The 21,871-nt window shown below is 49.0% G+C and overlaps 4 protein-coding genes and 2 pseudogenes across 6 annotated transcripts, besides 2 other annotated features; 3 read left to right on the top strand and 3 right to left on the bottom strand.

The window, feature by feature from the left end:
• Window positions 1–2,909: 2,909 nt before the first annotated feature.
• On the bottom strand, window positions 2,910–5,458 carry NCS57_01490700 (uncharacterized protein; the record flags this gene model as incomplete). The annotated part of the gene is made up of 5 exons (XM_053064492.1): window positions 2,910–3,438; window positions 3,489–3,657; window positions 3,706–4,597; window positions 4,647–5,161; window positions 5,218–5,458. 5 exons carry the CDS (start codon window positions 5,456–5,458, stop codon window positions 2,910–2,912), a joined length of 2,346 nt encoding a protein of 781 aa, XP_052906120.1.
• Window positions 5,459–8,875: 3,417 nt separating this feature from the next.
• NCS57_01490800 lies at window positions 8,876–10,781 on the bottom strand (annotated as a pseudogene). The gene is made up of 4 exons: window positions 10,641–10,781; window positions 9,925–10,585; window positions 9,710–9,870; window positions 8,876–9,640 (listed from the first exon to the last, which is right to left on the bottom strand).
• Window positions 8,876–10,781: a sequence feature.
• A 937-nt stretch (window positions 10,782–11,718) lies between these two features.
• NCS57_01490900 (uncharacterized protein) lies at window positions 11,719–13,077 on the bottom strand (the record flags this gene model as incomplete). Its single annotated transcript, XM_053064493.1, has 5 exons — window positions 11,719–12,138; window positions 12,196–12,309; window positions 12,368–12,459; window positions 12,517–12,874; window positions 12,934–13,077. The coding sequence occupies 5 exons, from the start codon at window positions 13,075–13,077 to the stop codon at window positions 11,719–11,721; spliced, it is 1,128 nt and encodes a 375-aa protein (XP_052906121.1).
• A 973-nt stretch (window positions 13,078–14,050) lies between these two features.
• NCS57_01491000 lies at window positions 14,051–15,174 on the top strand (annotated as a pseudogene). Its single transcript has 2 exons — window positions 14,051–14,262; window positions 14,319–15,174.
• Window positions 14,051–15,174: a sequence feature.
• Window positions 15,175–15,614: 440 nt separating this feature from the next.
• NCS57_01491100 (uncharacterized protein) lies at window positions 15,615–16,848 on the top strand (the record flags this gene model as incomplete). The annotated part of the gene is made up of 2 exons (XM_053064494.1): window positions 15,615–16,643; window positions 16,840–16,848. 2 exons carry the CDS (start codon window positions 15,615–15,617, stop codon window positions 16,846–16,848), a joined length of 1,038 nt encoding a protein of 345 aa, XP_052906122.1.
• A 2,256-nt stretch (window positions 16,849–19,104) lies between these two features.
• Window positions 19,105–20,166, top strand: NCS57_01491200 (uncharacterized protein; the record flags this gene model as incomplete). Its single annotated transcript, XM_053064495.1, has 1 exon — window positions 19,105–20,166. One exon carries the CDS (start codon window positions 19,105–19,107, stop codon window positions 20,164–20,166), a length of 1,062 nt encoding a protein of 353 aa, XP_052906123.1.
• Between the last annotated feature and the right edge of the window lie 1,705 nt (window positions 20,167–21,871).

Below are 21,871 nucleotides of genomic sequence, written 5' to 3' on the forward strand. Positions count from 1 at the left end.
AAAATTTTTGTCTGGAGTAGAGGAGAGTCAGGGGGCCAGGACTCCCACGATGTAGGATAGCTCAGGGCTTTGAGAGGTGGGAGTTTGAAGCAATCGAGACGGCGGTTCCCCGTGCTCAAATTCAGACCTGGCTGGTGCGAAGCCCGTTCTGCTCAGAAGCGTCCAATATTCAGCAACATTGACCAACAGAGACTTTCCACGGCATGGGTTTCAACATTTATACTCGAATTTTAAACCCCATGGCGCCGAGGAAGGTCTGGAGCATGCACGAACAGACAATCTACCGTTCAGAAAAATTCGCAGGCTTGCCTCCTATCCCATCACTTGGCTAACAAAGTGTTCCGAGCCATCAAAAGAATGAGGATCAGCTTCTGGCATTTCTCTTTGCTAGTCAGTTCTTCTTGCAGTTTTAAAAACATGGTGATCAATCTAATACGATCTTTCGGCAGGTTGAACTGAGTACCCACGATGAGCAGCCAGTGCAGGCTTCGCTATGGGTGTAAAAATAACGCGCAGCACACTGTGTGGAGGACTTTTCCGTCTCGATAGAACGTTGTCTCTCACTGGGTGGGACCAGCTTCCGACGTCATAAAGCGTTAACGAGACATACATAGCCAAGCTTTTGAGGTCCACAGATAGTGCTCTAGTACCCCAGTCGAAGTGCCCAATCTTATGACAGGCCCGACAATTCCCAGTTCTCCTTGCCTCCCGGGTAACCTTGATCAATCCACTTCTCCCCAACTACCTCCCCTCTGCATTTAAACCGCATCCTAGGAAACGCGGTTAACTGGTGAACGATGAATGCTCGGGTCGCTAAATTAGCCCATTCATCGAGGCACTATGACGCGTCAGATCATCAGACAAAGTACTCGCTAAGGTTCTTTGGTGCATGAGTGGGACGCAAAACACACTTATTTTTGCTGATTTTGCAACGATTCTTGGTTAACCCCTTGGTAGGCAATAGCCGGGCCATTACACAGCACCGAATTTCACAAAATCAGCCCCCTAATAAGGCCAATGATAAGCTTACTTGCACTGGCTCCGAGACCACATTGCAAAGCTCCGCCATGGGCCGGGGCTCACAAATTTCCTGCTGGTCATGTCGTGATAGTGCACGGACCAATTTCGGGTCACGGATTCATCAGCAGACCGACCCACCTTTCCGTGTTCCGGCAAGCATAGGTCAATCTCGGAGCTACTCGGCGCTTGGGACGGAGCAATTCCGGAGCCGGTGTTTGTCCAGAAGCCCGGTCGGGATAAATATCGAGCGGGATCACTAGATATCCTCGGATCATGTGCTTTTCAACAGTAAATTCATTGTAAAGAGACGGGGTCAACCTCCCTGGACGGTTTGTGTATAACTAGCCATGTGTGGCTGCCTGGAAGAATACACACGATGTTGTGGCCTATTCAAATGATGCAGCCTCGAGCGTCACGAGAATGTTAACTCAGAATCATCCCATCGTTAGTCAGTAACCTGTATCGACGGTGAGAGATTGAGCAACGAGAAATGATGGCGATGTACCTCGCCGTCCTAATGGTGGACATGTGCACATAAGACAACAGCCAATGAAGCTCGGTGAGTTTGACATCGGCGACTGAGTGACGTGTTTTAGTGTCGGCGGCGGCTCCATCTCAACATGGCGAGTTATTTAGGTGTTAAGTGCATCCCCGTCTTGTCTTAGGCAAGATACCCTTTGATCAAAAGCTGCGCCATGTCGGATGAATGTTAGCAGGTTGGCCAACAGGTCACCATGAACTATTAAAATACAATGCGCATGGCTGAGAGTGGCGCATGCAAATTCCCTGCAGTCAAGAATTGAGCAGGGCATGGTATAAGGAGATTTCCATCTCGACGAAATCAAACGGTCCGAAGCTGAGGAGAAAGTGGTGAAACAGGTGTTGTGCCTAGTAATTAGCTGCGGGGAACAGATATAGACATTATGACCCCCCCCGTATAGCAGGGGCATGTTGATGAGGAAGATACCAAGCATCCACGTTTCATCCCTCCACGACCAAGCCGGTGACATTCACGACGCCATGGAGATGACCGCAATATCTCCTTATCATTCAAGACGCAGGGGCGCGATCTTCGCTTTCAGGTTTCGATGTCTGCGGAATGGGATCTTTACGGCATCAAGTGTTAATACTCATTCTTTGTATTATGATAGATTCCCTCCTATAAAAACGTCATCATGGTAAACACAGCAAGGTTGTCTGCCACACATGTTAGTGGAATTGGCGAGTCATATTAGTCGCCAGTGTAACTGGCAGCAATGAAGTTTAAACGGTCGAGGACAAGAAAGTCCAAGACGCATACCTCGTGCTGGTAATGGAACTCGGAGTTGGTGTTGTTTCCGGCCTTGGTTGAGTCGGAGCTTATGCAATCGAGAATTACTCACATCTACTTCATGGTTCAGGGCTTCTGATAGTGCCTGGACCTTAGAATATCCGACTCTTATGAGAAACTACCTAGGGCCTGACTAGGTCAAGAGCACGATGACATCACCATCACTGCTTTAGGTATGGGAAATGAGAATACAGGGACAAACATGGATTAATCATGAGTTTGTAGAGTTAGAGGATGTGGCCATTGTTAAGACGAGTGATAATAGTCGTGGGCGAGCATCAAGGTAGCTCTAAGGATGTTAACATTGTTGATATTGTTCAATGTGGAGGTGTATATGTCAAGGAATTAAGTTGTTTTAGACAGAGTCTTTCAGTAAATTAGCTAGAGAGAAAGTCTGTATAGTCTGTGATATGTATAGAGCCGCTTAGAGCTGGTATTTATAGTTGCCAACCCGTCAATACGCTCCAAAATCACACCAAGGTCCCTGCAAGCAACACGTAGCCAATATGTACTCATAACGAGTTTCATACTGGCGTGTAGACCCTACACCTGCTTAGTCCTAACCGCTATAAGCGCAATAGTCCAAGTTATCCGGCTTGTTTCCCGCCCATTCAGGAAATGGCACCGACTTCCCAGAACCACCAAAAACCGCAAAAGTAGCGATAAAGACCATGACCTGAGTACCGCCATCTAGTGCCGCAGACACAAGATAATTCCACTTGACGAACGCCTTTGGCCGGTATCGTCGAAGATAGAATTGACCAAAAGCACCCAAAATGTAGTAGCTTGTGATAGAAGCATTGAGTCCGACAAAGAGGTAACCGAGATACCAGAGGATAATAGAAGAGTTCAAGTATGGCCAGATCTTTGACTTGGGGAAAAGCCGATGCATGATGTAAAATGGCAACGGGGCGAGGAAACCGATGAAGAAGGCGATCGTGACCCATTGGTAACGAGCTCCGATGGAAAACATCTTCGGGGCGATGGACCAAGCGATGGCCAGGGTGTTGAATTGTTGAATCTGGGCGCCGGACCAGATGTTGGTTCCTTCAGCTGACTTGAGAATGGGGGATTGGTTGTCGACGATACTAATAAAGGTCAGTGTGGGCCGAGCGTGGAGGAGGATGACAAGAGGTACCTGATCATCATCACGTAGTTAAGAAGAGCTCCAAGGATGCAACCAATGACCTGTGTAGTGAAAGTGGCCTTAGGAGATAGCTTATTTTGTTGGGCGAGCTTAAGATCGCGAAGCAGAAGGAAGCCCTGCGTGAGAGCGTTATAGGTATAGGATGTGAAGTACATGTTTGCTAAGAAGAAGTTAGAAGCAATCAGCAGAAACCTAGTATGCGACTTACCCAAAGGGCGACCCGGAAACATGTAGCCTGCAAGCATCTGGAAGATAGGCTGAAGGTTGAAACCAAACCCAGTGATGGCATACTGGGCACCAAAGAAGACTAGGAAGATACCCAACAAGATAGTTGCCAGAATGAAGCCCCACCATGGAAGTGTAGACTTCATAACGTACAAGCACACAAGGCCGATGATGAAACTGGCAGCAAAAATGAGGAAGTACCAGCTGTTTGGAACTTCGTCGTAATCCAGCATGAGTTTGTAGTGAGGATCGATGGTCGGGTCATCCCGAAGCTTGGACTTTTCCTCCTCGGTACGACGGCCAGTCTGTCTCCAGAAATAGTAGTTGTCGGGGCGTAGCAACTTCTTGAGGTTGGCAACGGTGATCCATGCCCATCCCAAGCTGACTTCCGCATAGTTCCAGAGGAGCATGTGTACCAAAGTAGCAGTCAGCCCGGCGTTTGACGTGATGAGATAGTTAACATATGTTGCCGTCAGGTACGGGAGACCTGCCTCATCAACTGCCTTGTTGTTCACGGTGAAGTCGGGATTCATGATGGCAGTTTCGTTGTATGGGTTGGAACTGGTTGTGTTGGAACTCCCATCGTAAAGCAGTTGCGACATGAAAGGGAAATCCTTGGCTCTCCAAATGTTGCTGTAGTAGAGACCCATGGAAATGACGATGCCTCCAAGATAACCGATGAAGCTGTTGAACAGAGTCTGCAGTGGCATCCATAGGGGTGATCCGAAGCCGGCGATATAATTCCAATCGAAGCAAACACTCAGAAGACCCATACCCTCATTACCCTGTGAGCCGCCGAAGAGGTTTGTGAACACAAGGTTGTTTCGATCGATGAGGCAGAAGATGGACACAGCCGAGAGGAGCGGGAAGATATACTATGCCTCATTAACCTCTATCAACACAAGTTTGAGCGGATGATCATACCTCAGGGAACCATTCCCAGACGAAAATGGCCACAAAAATGATCCAAAAGACTTGGAATCGTTTTCTGGTCTCTGACTTGGGCTTGTGTAGGGTCTCCATAACTGTCGTGATGGGAAGGTTGGCAGGATACAACATCTTGGTCGGGTAGAGGAGAACAGTCCTCATCATACCCGCGATCCCATACCCGATTAGTTGGGAAGAGAGGGTAATGAAGATGCCTGCGGCCTGGTTGGGGTAACCTCCATACCACAGCTTCTGTACCGACAAAGCCTCAGTCGACAGGGCCGAGACGGACGCCGCCGATGCCATGAGAACGGCGGCAGTATGTTCCTTTCGGTTCCAGGGGTGTGGGTTGAGAAAGCGTCCGATGGCTCCCTTTCTGGGGATGATATGTGCTAGACCCGTTCCGAGCGTCTCGGCGAGGACTGTCAAGAACATGACAGACACGTATACGACCTGGGGCTTGAAGTACATGATTTCCTGCAAAACGCCTCCAAAGGCAGACAATCCGATGCCTTGTATTGTTAGTTCACCTTTGTTTGACAATCGACATGAGTGAGCATTGACTTACCGACAATAAACATGCGAGCTGTCCATGGATTCATCGAAGGATCATCATCAACTTGGATGACATGTGTGACGATATCTTCAGCGGTCTCAAGAGGCTTGACACTACCTGTGGATACAGTCTCTAGGTCAGTGAGCCCCTCTTCGTTGACGAGAACTGCCTTGTTGTCGCCCACTCGGGGCCCATCCTCGTTGGATGATGAGTTTTCCATTGCGCCGTATATTTTTTCCGCGTCGGTTGACATGTTGGAATCAGGAAATCTTAGACGAGGATTTAGATATGACTGTTCGTGACTCCTGTGAAGCCATGAAGAAGAATCCCGCTTGCTTAAATAAAACAATCACCGCAACGTCCTGGAGGGACACTCGGATCTCGGCCATGACCAAAGGTTAGACTAGTGATTCTACAAAGAACCTCATGATCGTTTACGATCTTGACCCTTCAAAAGTTCCGGGTTGACGGCACGCTATCAGTATGAGGATAGTGTCAAGTGGCAACACGATGCTTCTCCATCGGAAGAAGCGATGGCGCTGTCAAAAGGACCGATGGATGTAAATAAGTTCCAGAACAATGTGGCCAATCGTTATTAACGGTGGATCATCATTATTTCTCGCCATGGCAAGCTTGTTCATCCAGCTCCAGTCCTTATCACCTTGACCCTCCCGATCGACAGGTGATCAAACCCGAGGAGCTCAGAGCCAAGCGATGGTCTGTAATCACTTACATATTTCCGGATGTCTGGGGTTCCCCAATAGCTATAGCCCAGTGACATGCTCCAGCAATAAACCTGATGGTGCGACATGCCATCACTTCTTCCCGAAAACAAAAGGACCTTGGCTCGAGTTGGCGATTTGGCCTGCCAAGCCTGGCTAGGTCGATGGGTATGGCTAGATAACAGACCCCGGCACTATGGTGTGTTGGGAAGTTTGCCCCGGCCTGTCAACTTGACGTGGGTGGAACCGGCGCCGACTTAGCCGGCATGCCGAGTGCCGGATGATCCTTCCCGCCTCTAAAGCAAGACTAGAATCTCGACGACTTAACGCAATGCCTGCTGAGCTACCATTTTGGGTGATTGCCTCTTCCAGGGGCGTTATTGATGGCGAGAAAACTAACAACCAGTTTTCAGGAAGATTACAATTGTGAAGGCCATTTATTGAGGTTGAAACCTCCAACTCCCGGGCCCAAGCATAACTGTGCCCTCATTGTATCGATTGTCCTAGTTTAATGCATCAAGGGACTGCGTGCACGGTCGGGGGCACTACGAGGACCACTATTTCCAGCTTTGCATTATCAGTAGTTAGTTATGCGTTCGACTTATCGGCTGTGGACCCTCGGCCCCAGGAACTTCTGTCAAGGTGAAGCAAAGCTGCAACGTGACGTTGGGTTTGGGTGCCGATTTCCCGGCGTATGATCTTTCTAGGGTATTTGGACTTTTGTACTGGCCTAAATAGGAAGCCGTACGGTTGCGGCAGTGTTTCGCGCTCATCTCAGTTGAGAATTGATAATGATGCTTTCACTGTCGTCATCAAAGGCATTCCCAACAGCGGCCATCAGCTGGATCATCAAAAGAGACAGTTATCAAGAGTTGACGGGTGGTTTATTCATGTGTGAATGAACTAGCCATTATGTGCTTATTAAAAAACCTCTAAACACATATCTCATGTGCTGGAGTGTTATGCATCTCTGATCCGTGACACCCTATATTTACCGTGTCCTGAACATTGAGCCAAAATCCGATTTATCGTAGTCAGGCATGTACTTGCATACATCGGAGCCCCAAGATTGGTTCGGCGACGCACTGGAGATGGGTGTCGGAATGGACAACATCGGGCCCCACCTTTTGGCTAACAAGACTCTTTAATCAGAGAACAATTCAAGATCAGAGTAGTCTATTTCTTTCTCTAGTGAGTATTAAGATGAAACGGATGCCTAAGATCTAATCATTTGAACTTTGTGATTGTTTCTCCGGCCTTGCGTGGCAATGCAATCTTGAGCGTCGCCCCGCGAACCTTCTTGATCCTGACAGGTTTGGAAATTAGCCATTTGTATCCAGGGTGCTTTTGCACTTCTTTGGGGGTTAAGGCTGCTTATTCTAACGCTTCGGCAGGTTCAAATTTACTAAAAAGATCCCCGAGTCGACTACCAGATAGTCTGGTTGCCTAATCTTTCGGAAAACCAAGACGAAAGCTTGATCCATTTTAGTAAATTTAGAAAGAAATAAGGCTTAAAGAGACATTTAGGTATTGATTCAGCAAACAACAGAGGCATAATAGGCTATGAGTCTCCAACTAATACTAATTATAGGGAAGCAATAAGATTCTAGCTTGGTTGAATCCCGTTGGCAATGACAGAGAGTGCTGTGCAAAGCCGAGGCAACCGGTTGAAGAAAATCCGATTCCGAATAATGACGGTTGGCCAATAACGAGCATTCCGTTCAAACGCTGCCTAATACGACGTCCGCGAGAACTGCAGCCCAAATTCGCCGAAGACTTTGCCTGTATCCTATCAATAGTCTACGGCAGTTGAAGTCAGGAGGATTGCACACGAAGGCAACTCGCACCTATTTGGTACTAACACAATCTTCTTTTCAGCCATTCCAGGACTGCGAAATCTTCCCTTTGTGTCTCAAGTTACCTCGATTCATTAATGCGGAACGTCTGCATCAACCACATATCCTGATCGTGAAGAAAGCAAAGTCCACCGAGAGGTGGGAATACTTGGAACAAGGGTTGCACCTACCGAGAGAATCTCTTCTCGAGGAGGCGGCTGGACTTCGATGGTGATTCAATACGGTGGGAATGTGCAGCCTCTGTCATGTGCAAACATATCGAATCAATGCGTGATCTTGAGCAACAGGATTCTGAAGCCTCCTGCCGCCAAGTTATGTTTGAACCTCCGATTCCGGATCTGTATAGACTCCATGGTATCATTGGTGACTACAACACGAGATCTTTACTTACCCAGAGACGCCCTTGATGCCTTCGCAGGAGTGGCATTCTCACTAAGCCCGGCTTTTGTAGGCTGCTTTGTGTCAGGTCTGCCAGCGGCATTCTTTAAAGTCGCCCAGTTGTTGCAACCTAGGAATATAATGTTTCTCAGAGTTACCAGAAATCAAGATAAACGGTATTGTCTCCGCAGCTGGAGCTAGACCAGTTGTCTGGGTCTGTCGACTTTGGCTTCATCTCGGTTTCACACTATATCAGGAACAGTTACGATTTGGGTGTTGAGTTTTGAGACGCGATAATCGAGTACAGCGGATAGTATCACGGAAATATCACAATACCGCCGAATCACCAGGGGTTTTAATCCATGCCAGTATCCTTAAAAGTAGGGACACATAGCTCAAAGGCTAAGTCAGACTCTCTGATGGCTGGAGTGACCACCCAACTTCGCAGAGCTCGGAGGCAATATATGAGCCCTGGCATCGTGGCGCCATATATGTGGTGCAAAACTCGGCGCGCGATACTGTTTCTGGAGGGAAATTCGAAGAGGAGCTTGTACAACCACGAATTCTCCCTTCGAGATAATAAACAAACTTGGGCCGGTGCAATACGACTTCATGATGGCCTAGATAGATCCTGCACGATTCCACACACTTCAAGCGAAGCCATCTGCTTTTTCAAAAGCTTTTCATCACCAGTATACAAGAGTGTTTCTAGACCTAAGCAATACACAGCCTTTCCTGCCGGTGAAGTTCCCTCTCAGGCCGTGTCCCACTCTTTGAAATCGACTTTGTCCTTGCCCCTCTGCTCAAGTGCCTTCCATCGTCGCTATTTCGAATATAGTAAGCCAATTCAGCCGTTGGGTCCCACTCTGTTTGTGACAAGCCGTTGCCCATCCAGGCAAATCGATTGCCACAAAAGTCAAACTCGTAATCCTCGAAGCGAGGCTCACGCAAAGCCTCCAGGTAATGGAGAGTCGATCCAGGCCACGTGATGGAAGCTTGACCCCAGTTGGCATGAATGTTATGAGAGTTGTGGTAGTTGTCTGACCAGACCATCCTCGTTGTGGCTTGGGCCACGTACGTCTTGAAATCATAGCATGCGGCGGCCTTCAGCCTCATGCTATGAACTCCAGGTTCTGTCTGATACTTGTCAATAAAGGCGCAGATGAAGTCAGCCTGCGATTCAAGGGCAATAATGACTGGGCCGTTGGAGACTGGAGTCCAAGGTCCAGCGAGGGTGAATGAGTTTGGACATTCAGATATTCCAACGCCCATGTAGCCAGTGATGGAGGCACTCCAATCGTCCTGGAGGTTGTGTCCGTTGAAGAGTATGGGATAACGAGGGATAAACGACGTGTCGAATCCAGTAGCACAGATAAGCACATCACCCTGATGAGACTGCTCATCAGCACCGATGCAGCCGGTCTCAGTGAAGCATCTGACTCCTGAACAGACAACCTCCACATTACCCTTATTGATCGCCTGTAGCGCTTAATCAGTTTACATATTGACCATGGAAGAGAACAGTTTTGGCATAAGGTTACGACTGACATGTAGGAACTGGTCCCCTGATGGTAAAATTCGCTTGCATCCAACAGCAAAGTCGGGCACTAGCTTCCTTTGCAACTCCGGGTCTGGAATGATCTTCTTCATCTCAGCCTCCAAGTGTTGCCTTGCCTGGGATTGCAAAATCGTGCCTTTCATGTACATGGCTATAAAATGTTATTCTTTCTCCAGTATAACAAGGTACAGGCCTGTGTACTCACTAAAGAAGCTGTTCAAGGTCCTCTCATTCTCTAGTCGGAGATTCAAGACGGCATCTGGATCGTTGGCGAGCCTCTGTCTTTCCGCTGGTACAAATTTACCCTGTTTGGAGCTAACAGATGGCAACGACCATCGTGGCGTTCGGACAAAAACCTTCACAGTGTTGACGATTGGCTGGATGGCTGGGAGGATCTGGGCACTGGATGCGCCCGACCCTACTAAGAGGACGTTTTTGCCTTCAAGTGAGACGTTGTCATCCCATTGCGCACTATGAAGCTTCGGCCCTCGAAACGTCTCGATATCCGGGGCTTTAGGCCACATAGGCTTGTTCAGGTAGCCTGTAGCATGAACCAACAGGTGACACCAGTCATGCACTGTTTCTCCAGACCGTAAGTCAGTAGAAGAAACCATCCACTGACCTTTCAGTGGATCCCATGAGGTCTCCAAGACCTGATGTGAGGTTCGGATGTGATGTAGCAGGTTGTGCTTGCCAGCAAACGTCTCCAGGTAGTCTCTGATTTCGTCAAAGCTGGCCAGGACTCCCGAGAAGTCCGCTTTGGGCTCAAATGAATAGGTGTAGTTGTGTGAAGGAACATCACACGCACAGCCGGGGTATGTGTTCTCAAACCACGTTCCCCCAACACCGTCGTTCTTTTCGTAAATCTGGAATACTTAATTAGCACTCAAACACTCATCATATTTTTGCAAAGGTGTCTACAGTTAGGGCATAGTTCTGGAAAGATCGTCTCAACTTGTATGCCAGACACAGACCCGAAAACCCCGCGCCGACACATATGATCTTGACGAAGCGTTCATGGTGAATCGCATCCTTTCGAAGCGGGTCCATGTTGCGCAATAACTGATGAATAGATGAGTAGATGATGGGATTGACCGCGGTACGTAGCGAAGCTGCTAGCAAGTGGCTTTGCCGCTCAAGAGGCTTTCATCTTATCTAGAAGACATTTGTACACGATCGAAGACTCCAAACAACTGCCGTAGATCTGGTGTCGGTCGGCGTATTAAGGTTAAATACATCGAACCATTGCACATGCGCCAACGAGGAATCGGATCACTACGAGCAAGGGTCTTGAATCTTGGCTCTTGGCTCAGCGAGAACCGGATATCATACATCATCACATGCCTTAGCATCTGCTGGTAAAATGCCTTGCATTAGTCTAAGACGGCTGGTTGTGAAACAACCTGCTCAGTGATCTCATTCGAGTTAAAAAAGACAGCCAATAAAGACAGGGACTTACGATACCACATTCCTAAAAAGACATTCGTCTGCGTTCGGCAACCCCGTCGCGAAGGTCCCGTTGAGCTTTACCCGCCACAACATGGTTGCAGCGGCTCTGGAGGATACCCTGGTACTTCTCAAACCAACGCACGCCCACCGTCACTTGGAGTTGCATTGCAGGAATTTTTCTCTTTCTGCTATTGGTGTAAGAAAGATGGACCCTGCGGCTCAAAGGCTGCAAAACTCTAAACCCTGGTTCTGAAGCCGCAAAAAGTTGTGTAATGATATCCGCGAGTCACATCACATCGAAAGCTCTGTAACGAGAAGGTACATGCATGAGAGCACCTGCATGTAACAACAGTGCAACGCGTGTAGAACGAGCCTAAGTGTGAATTCGATCAATCAGACTTGGCTGCCTATGTTGATTATGCTGGTGGTCACTCAAACGTGGCCTGTCTTGCCCTTGTCACTTGCTTCAGGGGCCTATTTCCACGACGATCTCGACACGCATGACAACTTTGCATTTCGAGTATACATGATGAGCCAAACTTCTTTCACCCTACCAACGGGGATCGGTATGCCTGTACGTCCCCTCCAACCCCTCAATATCAATACGCTGATGCACCAGAATGCCACTATGGAACTTTGGATGCTCCGGTGGTGTTTCAGAATCCATAGGTTTCCTCACGATTTCCTCTTGGCTATCCGATCTCGACCCCAGTCTATCCGTTGAGCGTGGTACACGTGGCTTGGCACTCCCGACGGCAGACCTCAATCCCAGCTCATGGCCCTCGTCTCGGTTCTGGTGGTAATAATCCCGGGTGTGGCCGTTGTAGAAGCCGGCACTGGAGGTGGCGTAGCTACCTTGGGACCAGAAGCGGCGTTTGAAGATCGGCATCACCATAGGCGCCTGACCAACAAAGATGCCGACGCAATCCTCACGCATCGACCATAGTGCCGAGACGCCGCGCTGGTTGAGCTGTGCCGCAGATGTTAATGAGCATTTCACGACAGCGTAATCGATAGTTGCACTCACATTAAAGATGAGCACGAATCGAAGGATCGCGGCAAACATGCAAAAGAAGCCTAGGCTGAACAGGAAGTACAACCCAAATTTCTTCCAGCGGTTGATCTGAATGCCCCTGAGCACCTGCAAGCAACCATGTTATCAGTTGGAGGGCTTCGAGTAAGGTGTCTGAGTAACATACCGGGAGAGGGACTAGTATGACGCAAATATCCGTCACAAGATTAAAAGTTAATATGACGACAAAGAAGACTAAGTTCTGTGGTTCACATTGACCTGCGAAGAGTAGCATCAGTATAGGACACAAAGTCACAGGAATGAATTTGACCGTACGTCCTGGATCAGGCCAAACCTGCCAGAGATGATGAAAGGGACGACATGTAAGAGCAAGGGTGAGAATGATTGCAACTCCTGACAAAGCCACAAGCACCATCAGTGGCTTGATAAATATCTCGGTCCACAAGTCACGGACGACTCGGTGATAGAAGCAGAGCATGTTGAACTTGAGCGTCCAAAGGATAAAAAAATATCCAGTGAGGCCCAGAAGAAAGATTTGAGACCCAAAAGCCCAATCTTTACGCTCAGATTCGCTCATATTCTTTCGCTCCTCAAAGGTTAGGTCCGAGGTGTGTCGTCCTTCAGCAACTTGGACAAAAACGTGGCCAATGACGGGCGCTGCTGTCCACATGAACTGCAGATATTGCAACATTAGAAATCGAGTTTGGGACAAAGGAATGGTTCAGAGCTTACTGCAACACCTATGACCAGATAATCATCCCACTCGTAGTTTCTGTACCCAACCATCTTGGTACGGCAGAAGATGCGCGCCGCTATCATGAGGACGCCAAGCACGTAGAGAATCCATATTTCAGCAATTTGACCAGCAAGAGCCATGTTTGAAGCGGAGGGGGGATTCTCGATGGAGGCAGCACAATCAAACAATCGAGCAGGGCAGAGCACTGGCTCTATTTCTTTTTTCTCGATGGCTGGGCCGATCTCAACAATCATCAATGGTTTCCTCTTGCCAGAAGGGGGGAGGGGTTGCATAGAAGTCTTCCCATGTGTATACAATGGGTGTTATGCCCGAGAATTGAAGTTTCAAGGTACATTTTCGGCCTTCCCTTTCAGATTATCACATATATGAAGGGACCATTTGTAAATGGTTACAACCCCTGAGAGTGCCACCGTTTGCTTGCAGTTGGTACAACGGTTGTGGCCGCAGCCAAGCTCTCAAGGGAGCCACAATATAAGGTTTGCCCGTGTTGATGCACAAACTCGCATGATATTCATGGCCATTGGCGATTTAACTTTCGGGGTTGTGATCCACTCGATGTAACCGTACTGGTAGACGAATAGGACACGTCAATGATCTGCTCGGGAATATGCTCGTGTAAGGCGCTGAACCGACAGATGTGGTCGCAAAGTCCGAGCCACGGGGTACCGGAAACGTGTCCAGCAATGAGATGGTGACAGGGCAGGGGACATCTATGCAGGGGCTAGTAGTGCACAATGATTGCGAACTCAGCAAAATACGAGTCGAGACACGAGTTCCCACAATATGGAAATGGAGGACACGGAAAGAGGGTTACCATTTGCTGAATCGGGATGCTCTCCATCACCAGATAAGGTAGTCAGTCCCACCTGACTTCGTTTCAACTTTGCAACTTGAGATAGGTGAGCTATCACCAGCCGCAACCTGCCCAAACGGTCATCTGCCAAACGTATCAGTCGCGTCGATTTCTCACCAGATACACGTGTCTCCTGAAGCGCTGATGGTTTGGTAATCCGATGAACGCTTCTAACGGATGGCACCTCTTCTACAGATCTGCTCTCGGCCTGCTGTATATAGACCGCGACGCGTCCAGTGCCAGATCTCGATATTACAACAGTGCCCATCAACACAGCCAGTAGCATGTCCACGCCAATTCGAGTTGCCGTCACCCAGGTAGAGCCTGTCTACCTTGATTTGGCCGCTTCGATCGAAAAAGCAGTCGCTCTCATTAAGGAAGCTGCAGAACATGGAGCCAAACTCATCGCGTTCCCCGAATGCTGGCTCCCTGGCTATCCCGCATGGATCTGGTAAGCAGTCACTAATTTTTCCTCTGCCCGTGATTAACATTCATGGCTTGTGATAGGGCGCGGCCGGTCGACTTCGATCTTCAGACTCGATACATCTACAACTCACTGTCTTTGAACTCCGAAGCAATGGACTTGCTGAAGGCCACTGCCAAGGAGTGTTCTATGGCCATCGTGCTCGGGTTTTCAGAACAAAGTCGAACTCACAGCATCTACATCTCCCAGGCGATTCTGTCTCCTCAGGGCGAGGTTTTAATGCATCGATGGAAGATCAAGCCCACTCACATGGAGCGAACCCTCTTCGGTGACGGGTCCGATGCTGAGCTCGTCCTCAACAACGTCGTTGAGATTGACTTTGGACCAGACTATGGCAAGATCAAGGTTGGATGCCTTGCCTGCTGGGAGCACACACAGCCGCTATTGAAATATCATAGCATCTCCCAGGGAGAGGCTATACACATCTCGATGTGGCCGCCTGTTGATCCATCGACTGGCGTGGACCACCCGGGCCTATGGAGTATGACGGCTGATGGGTGTCAAGCCCTTTCTCAAACTTACGCGATCGAAAGCTCAGCCTACGTGCTTCATAGCACCTCAGTATGTGGACCCAGGGGAATCGAAACCATGAAGACGCAGGAAGGTCTCTCTTGCCGCGAGCCTGGTGGCGGCCATAGTTGCGTAATCGGACCTGATGGCCGACGGTTGACCAATCCTCTTGAAGGGAGCCCAGGAAAGGAAGGCATTGTATACGCCGATCTTGACCTCACCAAGGTTGTGGCTACCCGTGGGTTCCTAGACATTGTTGGGCATTACAGCAGGCCGGATCTGCTGTGGTTGGGTGTCGATAGACAGCATAGGGGAAACGTCATTGCAAAGTGGCATGTGCCAGAGGAACAGGAGGACTTGGAGGACTGACTGGTGGAGAAATGGCCTCATATTCCTTACCTAGTCATGCATGAAGGGCAGTGATAAAGTTGGAAATGCTTGCTGAGTCTAGCCCAAATTCATCAGCGTGAAAGTTGATGCGTATGGGGGTTCTTGTTGAAAGAGCAAGCCTGTTAATATCACCAAAGCGTATTTTGCCGCAAATGGGCACCCGCGCTGTCCCGCTTATTCCCTGTTTGAATGACACCTTTCTTCAGCCCACATCGGCTTGCCCGAGTTGTCTTGGCAATGGTAGAAGGACGAAAACATGGACGCTCCAAGGGACGGACGGCAATGCCGTGTCCTGTCCCACGTAGTATTATGGTTATTCTTCTTTGCTGAGGTTGTAATCGTATAAGAGTGACGTTTGTTGCGTATAGAGGAAGGTAACCCACATCAGTTACGATTCCCGCAGGTTTTCACAGCGCAACATGGCCCCTATCAGCAGCGTCCCAGAACAAGTCAAGCCATGGCCACTGGCCAAAGCGGCAGCCCAGGGTATCATTGACCCTCATCAACAGTACTGGTACCTGACAGTCGGGCATGCTTTAGCTGAGTTCCTGGCCAAGGCTGGTTACACCTATGAAGACCAAGTCAACATGCTTCATCACTTCGCCAAAATGGTTATACCATACCTAGGAGTCTCACCTATCTCCGGGCTACCGCGCTGGAATAGTTTTATGACGGACAACCATACCCCCATCGAACTAAGCTGGGACTTTCATACAGGAATAGAACAGCCCACAATTCGCTATTCCATCGAGCCTATTGGGCTTTATGCCGGCACACCAGCAGACCCAAATAACGACAGAGCTTCGGCAGACTTCAAGCAAAGCTTAATCCAGGCATTTCCAAACACCGACACCATCTTATTCGACCACTTTCAGTCTGCCTTCCCAAACAGAAGATATGCCAAGAGTGTACCAGAAGATCACCCGTCAACAATGTTCTGGGCCTTTGACCTGAAAAGGGGGGACATCATAAACAAAGTCTACTTCTTCCCTGGCGCAGTGGCATACACATCCAACCAGTCTGAGTTGGCGGTTATCTCAGATGCCATCAAGTCGGCCCCTGGGTGGAGATCGGAAAATCTCGGCTCTTTCGACACCTTTGTCGACTACGTGGATACGCACTCAGACTTGGGGTTCGAAATAGACATGGTGGCGCTGGACCTGGTTCCCGGCGCAAGTTCCAGACTCAAGATCTACTTTCGAGACAGAAGGACTGACTTCCAAGCAGTCCAAGAGACGATGTCCTTGGGAGGACGGTTGCCTTGCCCTAGCCCAGACTTTGAGGAGGGCATGCAAAAGTTAAGGCGATTGTGGAATGCCCTGCTTGGCACAGCTAATGTCGCTGATGGCACCCCTCTCCCGTATAATGGCCATAGAACCGCTGGTATTCTGTATAATGTGGAATTTCGTCGACATAACGAGATACCCAAGGTCAAGGTCTATATCCCTGTCCGTCATTATGCCAAAAATGACCAGCATATTGCTAAGACTTTAACGGGGTTTTTATCTGAGGAGGCTAGGAAACGACAAGGTTGTCGGAACGTGCCGTCTTACGGAGAGCTCTACTTGGAGTGCTTGCGAAGTACATTGCAAGTTAAATACGACATGTCCCCTATTAACATTGCACAACTAACTTTTATACTAGTGGTTTTGAGGCTCATGCTGGCTGTCTTGGTCTTCACACCTATATTGGTTGCTCTCTCCAGCCCGGCGGGACAATGCGTGTTGTTTCCTATATCAACCCCTATCCGGCACGGAGGAGTTAAATATCAGTGTTCCTCTAAGCGGAGCGATGGCGCCTGCGTTCAGTGCAAGTGTGGCCGCAGGTCTTGGTGGGAGTTTCCCAGATCAACTAGAGAAAAAACCTTAGCATAGTTCAAAAAAGGATTAGCTTTATGATATATTCATGAGCCTTGGCAATCTCATTCTTGTTGGAAACGAAGTCATGATAATCTCGATTGTGAGACACCCAACCTAGACCTTGCCATCTCCACGGGTATAACCTGCGGTGACAAATCTCATGACCAACACGAAGTCTCCTCTCAGGCAAAGGATCTCTCTCCGCATCACTATGTCCATCTCGTTATGCTCCTTGGCTCAATGTTGGAGCGGTTCAGTCTCTTTGTCCTAATGTTTTCGTCGTAGGCCCAAGGAAGGCCTGAGGATTTCCCTCTCGCAAGACGCAACATAAAGACAGGTATTGGGATCACACGCAGCTGAGACATGTCATACGTAAGCAGAGTCTCGTGCAACCTCGTAGCAACTATAGAAGATTGTTATCGGTTGCGCTGTTTCGCGGTACTGGGTTTTGATGCTAGTATAGGACAACACATGTTTTCGTATCGTGGAGCCTGGTGGGTTGGTTTAGAAGTATCATCAAGATCAAATACAATGTGCCTCTACTGCACAGGTGTAATAATATAAGTAATGCTCTATAAAATATACAACTGCTTTCTTAGTACTTTCTAATACACATTTGTAACACCAAGGACAATGTCACCAAGATCCGCCGGCGCACCTGCGCACACACGCTATCCCAGACCTGGAAGGCACCCTAATAACCCGAAAGGCAGTACTAAGTACTGATTCGCCGCTGACTTGGATAGTTACTACTGACCCACGGAACCAGCCCCTTTGCCAAGGGGCCGCGTAAGTGCTGACGAGTGCGCAGTGGGACAGACCAGCTCTTAACATCGTAGGATGCAGTTGGAGCACTCTTTTAAAAATATAAAAAGCCAGTTCTGAAAGGGCCGAGCTAAGCGTTTCAGCCTCATTGCACTACTCCCTAGTTGGTGGTTTCGCTGAGCGGAAACCGGTTGAGATCGTGCCAAGATCGAGCCAAGATCAGGCCAAGACCAAGGCTTGAAGCGACTCTCACGTGCCACTTCAGCCCATGATTTGGCTCCCGACAGCTGAAAAAAGACACGTGCTGCGATAATTGGTAAACGTCTCACACCCTGTTGCCCGTAACCCGGAGTGATGCAACTCGGTAGATGGTCCGTTGTATGATCCCCGGATGCTTGACTCGGCATCCAGTGAAATTAATAGAACAAGTCAGTTGTGAAGTGATGGGAGAGCCAAAGGCAATGTACGTCTACAGAGTCCAAGCGACAGGGTTATCAAGTATTAACACTGTTGAATAACATCCACTCCATTGACAATCCAAAGGACAACTGGAGGAAGGCATGGAGCCCGTCCAGATGGGTCAATGAATGTCATTAAAACAAAAATAACATCCATCACACCATCAAGCAATCACACGCACTAGACAAGAAACTAACTGTGCCGCAGAAAATCATGAGGTAGCTTAACGTGTCTTCATCCCAAGCAACCACAAACCCTCGAAACAGTCCAACATGGGTGGCTGAGCAGCAAACTATCCACCCACGGGACTGGATGACAGCAAGCAACGGACATCATTTATAGGTAGAGCCTGTATTTTGAGGCTCCTCATTCCTGCTTTAAACCGTTTTCTACCGATATCTTGCCAAGGGAGAGGCTGAGTTTTGGGGACTGGTCCTGGTAGAGCCTTGCAAATGACCAGGTGGGAGAACCTGATCAAAGCGGCGACGCGTCACTTATCCTGAACAACGCATAGCAGGATTCTCGTATCTTAGAGTGGCTTTCTCTTGGCTTGCAAATTGCAGACTTCCAATGCTAATGTTGACGTCGTTGGAGTTCAGCTACCAGACTCATGGTGATGGCCAGCGGTTTGCCACGAGACGGAGTCAACCATCAGGTGCCTGCAGAGCAAGATTAGAAAAGTATAAGTTCTGCTTGGATAGCTGTCCTTGATCACAGAATCAAATAACCAAACATCTCAAGCATTCTTGGAACGATCAACAACTTCTAAACAACTTTTTCAACCAACCTTCGCTACTCTCTAACTTTATAATTTCCTCCTCAAACAATGAAGACTACACCTCTTGTTCTCCTCTCCCTCGGGGTTCTCTCCAGCGCCGGCCCTGTCCCCGAGGGCATTCATCCTGTCCGCGAGGTAGCGGCAGTCGACACTGATGGTCTCGCCGCCCGCGCCAATGGTGACAGCTCGGCAAGCTCCCGCCGCAAGGGTCGAGCCCTGGGCGCTCGCAACCGCCGTATCAGACGTCGCCAGCGTCAGTTTCGCCGCGATGATGACTGGACTGACGATGACGATACCACGGACGATGAGCAGCCTGCCCCTGTTCCGGCTCCGGCTCCGGCTCCGACTCCCCAAGAAGAGCAGCACTGGACCGACGATGATGGCCACTACACCAGCTGTGACGAGTTCCCCGACAATGAGCAATGCTCTAGGCCTCCTCGTGCCCACACTACTCAGAGCCCAGCGCCGGTTGCTACGACCAGGGTGAATACTTCTCAGCCGACTACAAAGCCTCTTGGTCATGGACACGACACCAACAATCCTGACTGGGAGACCGACTGTGACTCGGACTGGACCGATGACGGAGAGCATGAGCGATGCAAGACCAAGACGAAGATCGCTCCCACTATTACTGCTACGAAGAAGATCCCTTCTTCCACTGTTGTCCCCGCCACCACTGCTCGATCTCACGATGACGACACCGATAATCCAGACTATCTGACAGACTGCGACTCAGACTGGACTGATGATGGCGAGCACGAGCGCTGCAAGACCAGAACCAATACCCTGGGCGCCACCCCAACCAAGGCCTTGACCAGAGTTCAGGCCCCAAACACTACCGTCTCTGCGGCTGCAAGTCTTCCAACTGAAGACACCGATACTGATAACCCGGACTACCTCACCGACTGCGATTCGGACTGGACCGATGACGGAGAGCGGGAGCGTTGCAGAACCAAAGTTGTGTCAGTTACCCCTACTGCTACTGGCTCTCTTACTGCCCCTGACAATGAGCCTGTCGAGATTACCAATGGGGCAGCCGGTCATCCTAAGGGTGTCAAGCATGCTGTTGCCATGGCTGGCCTCGCTGCTGCTGTTGCTTTTGTTCTGTGATTTGGTACGATTTCTTTTGTGGTTTGGCAATTTCACAGTGCTACATACGACATTCCTTTTAAACAACAGTATTTACAGTAAAGATATGACATGGATGCACGGTGATGGGTGTCCGTTCTTGTTATTCAGTCTGAAAGGCGGCAACCAAATTGTCAATTGTAGGCTGTAACGGCAGTGTGACTACTTCATGTATGTTTCTTGTTGGGCAATACTGTCGTTTTTGCTATGATGGAACGTTTATTTATTCCATTTAACTCTCTTTGATATGATTCTCCTGCATTTCTTGTCGTCTTGGCGTCCAATACTTGGTGTGGGCCTCTAGCCACAGACAAGCCCAGAGATGCGGCCATAATCCCAAAAAATAGCTGTTGGTTCAATAATTGCCCAGGCGAAGAGTGCTGTTCTGAACGAGATATGGGCACTAAGCAGTCTTTGCGTGATCCTTGTCAACAGCCTTTGCTTATAAACCCTCCAGAAAGCTGTGCATGTTGTCAAAATAAGCGATTCTCCGTTGCGGCCAGCTGGCCGACACTTGTGGGCACGGCCAATGGCTTCACGGCCCACTCTCCGAGGGAACGAGATTTGAGGAACAATGAGCCATGGTCAAGTACCTATCGATTGAAAATCGATGGGATCAAATAAAGATAAATACCCGCAATAATAAGAAATAACTATTAATATTATTAAGAACTCTTTTACACAATACTTCTATTCTAATTCTTACTTTTGTTTAATATTAGGTATTTAGATGTTTACCTAAAGCTCTCGGCAAATCTTTCCGCAACCCTACTGCATCACGTGACTCCGCGCAACACCGCGTTTTGTTTTCCCCTGTTGTTATGGGGGCCACGCGACGCGTCTTTGATTTTAATGTTTCCACCTAACACCGATCATTCTACACGGACACACATCGACCCTCAGCGCAACCATTTTACTTCCTTCTTTCATAGGCGCTAGACTACTATCTTTCATTGCACATACTCTCTAGATATTACGTCCACTTAAGGTCGCCGTCATGAGCGGAGCACAGTCCCAGCAGCTCTAGGTACCCCAACTTTGACCGCATGACATAGCATCTCCAAGGTTTTACCAAGGAGTTTTAACACTGCCGTAATATTTCTGCTATCGAGTCTGGTGCTGCACTTTTGGATGCCATCAATGGGCTGAGGACTCAGATGGACCAGCTATCTGCCTAGCTATCTGCCCAGCTCTCTGCCCAGATCAGCGATGTCAAACGTGAAGTGGGAGACGTCACACGGGACTTGGATGATCTGGGCCGCCGAATCACAAACTCGTGAGTACTCTTTGCAATATAACCTAAGCACTCCCCAAACTACAACTTTTCCATAGCGACCGCAACAACATAATTCGACTAGAAAACAACGGCAAAGTCGACGAAAATGCAGCCATCGCGCCGCTCGTAAATGTCACGACTGGCGAGGAGATTGTTAGGTTCCCTGCGACATCCAGCGACTCCGATGACTTGCGTGGTAAGTAGTACCAGACACACTCACTACTGCTGACTTGGTCCGGATCCTTGGGGAGTTGGGGCTGCCGGCTGACAGGACTGAGGGTGAATAAGAAAAGGTTGATGCGGGCTATTGGCCTTACGGCCTAACCACTGTAGGCGCAGCAGGATTGGGGGCATCTCGGAGAGGAAGAGCTGGGGATGGAGGCTTATTTAAGCTTAAACCTTGTAGTAAGA

This window comes from Fusarium keratoplasticum, chromosome 15 (genome assembly GCF_025433545.1).
Source record: "Fusarium keratoplasticum isolate Fu6.1 chromosome 15, whole genome shotgun sequence".
NCBI lineage: Eukaryota > Fungi > Ascomycota > Sordariomycetes > Hypocreales > Nectriaceae > Fusarium > Fusarium keratoplasticum.